This window comes from Ursus maritimus, unplaced genomic scaffold (assembly GCF_017311325.1).
Source record: "Ursus maritimus isolate PB19 unplaced genomic scaffold, ASM1731132v1 scaffold_8, whole genome shotgun sequence".
Lineage (NCBI taxonomy): Eukaryota > Metazoa > Chordata > Mammalia > Carnivora > Ursidae > Ursus > Ursus maritimus.
In genome coordinates this window covers 7,718,500-7,725,393 of record NW_024426996.1, presented here as the reverse complement: position 1 = coordinate 7,725,393, position 6,894 = coordinate 7,718,500, and the positions used below count along the sequence as shown (strand labels likewise).

General features: G+C 47.3%; 1 protein-coding gene across 1 annotated transcript; it reads left to right on the top strand.

Moving 5' to 3' along the window:
* The first annotated feature begins 1,092 nt into the window (after positions 1–1,092).
* Positions 1,093–2,175, top strand: ATOH1 (atonal bHLH transcription factor 1). Its single transcript, XM_040625393.1, has one exon. It carries the CDS (start codon positions 1,093–1,095, stop codon positions 2,173–2,175), a length of 1,083 nt encoding a protein of 360 aa, XP_040481327.1.
* Positions 2,176–6,894: the final 4,719 nt, after the last annotated feature.

The following is a 6,894-nucleotide window of genomic DNA, read 5'->3' as shown; positions in this document are numbered from 1 at the left end:
ATTGCAGGGAACGCAGGCGCCTTTCATTTTTCTTTGGGCACTCTCCCCTGGCTCCGCATTCGTAAGGAGTCCTACTGTGGGTGTTGAAACTGTAAAATATCCCTGTCCTACAACCAGTCAACACAGAGTTTCCTGCAGATTACAATCCTAGTTTGCTGGGGTGCTGGGAAAAGGGTACTGCGGGGACTGGGGGATGTGAAATTTAGTGCATTCTATCACTGTACCACAACTTTACTAGATTACATAAAGTATCTGGAGAGAGAGATGAAAATTAAGAAACGTATTCTGACACAGTTATGGGTTTTTTTGTTTTTTGTTTTCCTTCGGACATTGATTTTCAATAGTGGGTCTCAGCAATTATATATATATGCAATTATGTATCTATTAACATGTATTATGAAAGATTTATATACACATACATGTATGATATACGCGAGAGACTTCACACGTTTGGTCACAAACGGTGGGAGCTGTGATCCTAGCTTGGAGGCAGCAAAGGTCAGGCGGGCCTGGCCCCGCCGGGAGTGCGCTCCCAGCGCCAGGCGCATCCAGCCTCGCTCAAGTTCCAGCCGAGAGTGCGCTCCGCATCCGCTCACGCACCCCCGCCGCTGGCGTGGTGACACAACACTGGTGTCGAATTACAACCCGCAATTAACATATGAATTTGACTAACTTAAAAGAGGATAGAAGAAAGGGGGGGAAAACACTGAGCGGGCGCTTGAGTCTTCAGTACGCAGGAACTTTTCTCCGGGTGTAAAAACTCTTTGATTGGCTGCTCGCACGCGCCTGCCGGCGCCCTCCATTGGCTGAGCAGACACGCGACCGGCGCGAGGAGGGGGCTGGGAGAGGAGCGGGGGGGTGTGGGGGGGAGATACACTGGCGCGTGCCGCTTTTTAAAGGGGCGCAGCGCCTTCAGCAACCGGAGAAGCTTCGTTGCACGCGACCTGGTGTGTGATCTCCGTGTGGGTGGGGGAGGGTCGAGGAGAAAAAAAATAAGACATTGCAGTAAAGACCCAGGAAGGGTTTTTGTTGTAGTTGAGCTCGTTTGCCAGTACCTCCTCCGACCCTGCGCCACCGAGCCTCTGAAGTGCAATGTCCCGCCTGCTGCACGCAGAGGAGTGGGCTGAAGTGAAGGAGTTGGGGGACCACCATCGCCATCCCCAGCCTCACCACCTGCCGCAGCCGCCGCCGCCACAGCCACCTGCGACCCTGCAGACGAGAGAGCATCCCGTCTACCCGGCGGAGCTGTCCCTCCTGGATAGCACCGATCCACGCGCCTGGCTGGCTCCTACTTTGCAGGGCATCTGCACGGCACGCGCCGCCCAGTACTTGCTGCATTCCCCCGAGCTGGGTGCCTCTGAGGCTGCGGCGCCCCGGGAGGAGGCGGACGGCCGGGGGGAGCTGGTGAGGAGGAGCGGCGGCGGCGGCGGCGGCGGCGGCGGCGGCGGTAGCAGCAGCAAGAGTCCTGGGCCAGTGAAAGTGCGGGAACAGCTGTGCAAGCTGAAAGGCGGGGTGGTAGTAGACGAGCTGGGCTGCAGCCGCCAGCGCGCCCCTTCCAGCAAACAGGTGAACGGGGTGCAGAAGCAGAGGCGCCTGGCGGCCAACGCCAGGGAGCGACGCAGGATGCACGGGCTGAACCACGCCTTCGACCAGCTGCGCAACGTTATCCCGTCCTTCAACAACGACAAGAAGCTGTCCAAATACGAGACCCTGCAGATGGCCCAGATCTACATCAACGCCTTGTCCGAGCTGCTACAAACGCCCAGCGGCGGGGAGCAGCCGCCACCGCCGCCAGCATCCTGCAAGAGCGACCATCACCACCTTCGCGCCGCCGCCCCCTACGAAGGCAGCGCGGGCACCGCGACCGCAGCGGGCGCCCAGCCAGCCTCCGGAGGGGGCCAGCGGCCGACGCCTCCTGGAAGTTGCAGGACTCGCTTTTCGGCCCCGGCCTCCGCGGGAGGATACTCGGTGCAGCTGGACGCTCTGCACTTCTCGACTTTCGAGGACAGCGCCCTAACGGCGATGATGGCGCAAAAGAACCTGTCCCCTTCACTGCCGGGGGGCATCCTGCAGCCTGTGCAGGAAGAAAGTAGCAAAACTTCGCCCCGGTCCCACAGAAGCGACGGGGAGTTTTCCCCCCATTCCCATTACAGTGACTCAGATGAGGCAAGTTAGGAAGGTGACAGAAACCTGAAACTGAGAAACAAAATCGCCCTTGCCCAACGCGCGGGAAGCCCCGCGGTTAAAGATCCCCACACCCTTTTAATTTTTGTTCTGAGATTGTCGTTGTTTAGCAACGACTTGGCTTCATATGGCAGCTATATTTGATGGTTTGCAAAAGCCGCCGCTATTTCAAACTTCCTATGGTCCATATTGGTGAAAACTTGCTGTTAAAGTTCTGTTCTTTCCTCCCACCTTCTCTCCCTGTAGATAGATAAGGTATAAGTATATGTACCCAAATATGCATCATTATTCTAGTTTCCCTGCTGCCAATACGCTGCTAAAACGTCGCATTTTCTTCTCTGTCGCTGGTTTGTGTTTTAATTTATTTTATGCCCTGGGCATTCATCCCTGTGTGTTGCGCGCACTCACGTGTGGGACAATTAGTATTCCGAAGTATTTTCTCAAAATGTATCATGAAACGAAAAGTTAATGGCTCCAAAGTGAATAACTTTTGACTATGGAACGTTAGAAAACAGGGAACCCTTAGGTTTATATATTGTATGAACATACCCAGTATGTATATAGGATCGCGGTATTGTTGGCGTCTTTTAGGAAACTTGGCGCACGCACTTTATCAGCCGCTGCTGTTGCGGTTCCAGGACAAACTCAACTGCCAATTGCAGACCAGTTTTGTGTTGTTGTTGTTGTTGTTGTTGTTGTTGTTGTTGTTGTTGTTTTAAACACGGCCACTTATAATCCTTAAGCTCTTTGCAAATGTTTGTTTAAAAAATTAAAATTAAAAAAAATCCAGTAGTGTCAAAAGCATTTGGTCAATTTTATTTTGCTTTGTTAATGTTAGAAAACTTATTTATTATTGATTGTTTGCTACCATTTCTACTGATCTTGATTCATTTTTTTTACATTTTTCTACTCGAGATCATTTTATTTTAATTTAGCAAAACCAACTGCCATTGTTTTATGTATTTTCTTTTGCAAATGATAAAAATAAACATGAAAATAACTTTATTTGTCACTTATTCCATTCTAATATAAGCATTAAAAACAGTTTTGAAACGACCTTGAAGACTTGAGCTTAGTCTTCTACTAATTGGGAATCTACGAGTTTTGAAGAAAAATTCTGTCATAAACATTGTAGCTTCAGGCAGTACCATGATCAAGTCAGTAAATAAGTTGTTAGGTACAAATTTCCCCAAATTTGCAACCATTTTGCCTCTTCGGTAGCCTGGATCTTTCCAGTCTTCCTCACTGCTGCCCCCAACAACCTCTGCAAGGGGAGGCACCTGTTTCAGGTCTCCTAAGATCTCACCAGGAGTAGTGAATTTTACCAAGGTTACCTATTCCCACTTCATAAAAACTTTAGCCAACTTGAAGACTTTTGCCATGGATCAAAAACACACAGCACAAGCTTTCTCAATCTCTCCCTCCTTCTGCCTCTCTCTCCCCTTTCCTCTCTCCCTATCTTCCCTTCAGCTGTGGGTGGGGCGGGGGGCGATAGTGGTACGTGGAAGACGGGAATGGAAAAGAGAACAATGGAAAAAACTTGAGGGGAAAGGGGATGGGGATCCTTGATTCAAAAATTAGAAGCCCTAGGAAATTGTTGACCTCCCCTCCTTTTTTTCCCCCCAAACGATTCTGCTTGTTCCACTATAGAAGATAATGTTTGCTTTTATTTTGTCTTTCTGAATTAGTTCCTATGTAGAAAATGTTTATATTTTTGAGTCAGTTGCAGGTACTAAACAGTACACCCATTCTCACTTCTGGGTCCTCACCAGGGAAAAGCCTATTCTGGGTGTCAGGATCCAAGAATTTGAAAAAGTTAATACAATGCATGTGCGGAGATGGTAGAAAGAGGAATTTTAAAAAGGTATTCGGCAAACGTGAGAGTATAACTACTTGTTAAAGATTGGGCGACGTTCCACTGGATAAGCATCGCTGAATTTGAGAAGTTGATTTTAAGCCAGATCTTTTATATTTTGTGTCTTCATTAGGATAACAAATTGTGAGAACAAGAGAGTAGGGGTAGGAGGGGGGAGAGCCAGAGAAGGTTAATTTACCCGCTCCAGCATCATCCTCTCCCCCAGCACCTTGAAAAGAGGAGAGCGCCACAAACTAGTTTTGCAGGAAAGCAATGTGCAAAGAAGCGCAGTTCTGGTCTTGAGTAGGGAACTGTGGGATCAGCTCTTGACTGACCACCTGGGTTTCCACGGCTTTGAGCTGAAGCTGAAGCTCGAGGGAAGCCAAGAGACTCCGCCAGCTCTGAGAGGTGAGCGGTAGCTCCTGGCACTTTCCAGGAGCAGAAACGATGCACCTGTCCCTTAGATAACCTTTTGCACCGCTGAGTTTGCTGTGCTCACGATAAACATCAGGAATCTTCAGGCTGCTGAATAAATCAAGCGATTGCTTCTAACACATTTCCATTTCGCTCTCAGTAAAGAAACTCTACAGGCATGGACACACAACAACTTTGCAGGAGGAGCACACACATATTTTCATAGCTATCTGGCTTGGTGTGTTTGTGCTCATGTGTAGAGGGAGAGAGACAAGATGACCTAGAATTATTTTATCTGTTATGAACCTGAGTTGGGCAAGGGCAGGATGGAAAAAAAATAATAAAGTTGTGATCCTTTTTTTCTCAAAGAAAGTGACGTATATTTCATTTTTCAAAACCATTTATGCTCATTTTGTGTTGACCGGGAGGGGAAAAAACCTCTTCCAAAGTTATTATTTTTCTTTTCACGGACTTATAGAAATTTCAAATCAGAAATGACATCAACAACATCTTCCTTCCCATCTTTTATAAATGAGGAAACTACTGCCCCTAGCTAGCCCCCAAATCATACAATCACAGGGTGTCAGTATCTACAACCGGACCTAACTACTTGCATCCACTCGGTCCATGTGCCCACAGACTTTTTTTTTCCTCTAAGAAAATCCACGGAAAGGAGTTACCCCTAGGCAAATGTCCAAGGTTTTCTCTTGAACTACAAAAATAGATGTTTATGTTTTTAAATGTTAGGGGCATTATACATGCCTCAGAGATAATGCAAATTTCATTTAAGGAAGTCATTTTACATTTCTTCTCAAGAGAAAACAGCCACAACAGAATATCAGACTGGAAATTCTATATCACACCGATTGAAAAGTGAGGGTGAATTCTTCTAACTCATCAAGACATGCACAAAAAGCCAAATCACTTTGTGTAAATTGAGTGCTCAAAGTTCAAATGAGGACTTTAACCTCTTTTCTTTCCTTCATTCTATTTCTTTCTTTCTTTTTATGCTGGCATTTCTTTGAAGGAGATGTACAATCGCATTTCCATCTTAGGGTTCTGTTATGGAGTTTGCATAACAAACGTTTGGCAGCCCGCTCTCTTACACTCCATTAACAAGCTGTAACATATAGCTGCAGGTTGCTATAATCTCATTAATATTTTGGAAACTTGAATATTGAGTATTTCTGAGCGCTCATTCCCCATATGCCAGACCACTCCTGCCATGCTGACTGGTTCCTTTCTCTCCATTATTAGCAATTAGCTTCTACCTTCCAAAGTCAGATCCAAGTATCCAAGATACTAGCAAAGGAATCAACTATGTATGCAAGTTAAGCATGCTTAATATCACCCAAACAAACAAAGAGGCAGCATTTCTTAAAGTAATGAAGATAGATAAATCGGGTTAGTCTTTTGCGACACTGCTTGGTGCTTTCTAGAGTTTTATGTACTTTAAACAGCTTGTTTTATATCCTGTCTTTGCCTTCCACCCCACCACTTTTATTCGTGAAGGGTTTTGGCTCACCACCCGTGGGGAAACTTACTTGATTTCCCAGAAAGCCGAGGAAAGATTGTGTTTGGCAACTGGCAAGTTTAAACATGTTCTCTATAGGACATTGTTAACTGGGGGTCCAGCGTAACAAGAAAAGGGGGGAGTAGGTATGTTTCCTTAATCTTAACTAATGCTGGACCGATGCTTTCATTAGGCCTTTCAATTGATTTTAGAGATTGAAACCTGAACGAAGCAAGCGGTCTTTTATCAAAGGATATCTGGGAATTATTTCTCTCCCCTGTTCATTTGAAAGTTCAAGAAAAAAATGGTCAACTTTGTCGTGGCAGTTTCAAACCCCAGTCAGAACTGGAAACGAAACGTAGCAGACCTACTTGTCAATTGCAGTCTAGGCTTGTCCGTTGCAATCTGGAAAACCCAGCAAGTACCACTGGTGAGAGTTAAAGGTGACCTCTCGCAGTTACGTTATTTGCAATTGGTTTTGTGGGGTGGGATGGGAGATTTGGGGGAGAGGGGGACGGACGGCACGTAACAAAGGTGTAGGTTTCCTTGCTGTTTTTGACTCTGCCCTCACCAGCCACCCACACCCCTGGGCTGAACAGACAGTCCCAGACGCCAACCTTTGAGGTAGCTTCCCTTCCGCTAGGCCTCTAACAAGAACTGGCGAACGGAGCGGAGAATGGGTTAAATCCTGGGACGCAGGGGAGAGGCAGGGGAGGAGAGCCGTCGGGGGAAGATAAAGAAAAGGACAGGAATCAAGAAGCGTGGGGGTGGTTTGCCGTAATGTGAGTGTTTCTTAATTAGAGAACGGTTGACAATAGAGGGGCTGGCAGAGGCTCCTGGCCGCGGTGCGGAGCGTCTGGAGCGGAGCACGCGCTGTCAGCTGGTGAGCGCACTCTCCTTTCAGGCAGCTCCCCGGGGAGCTGCGCGG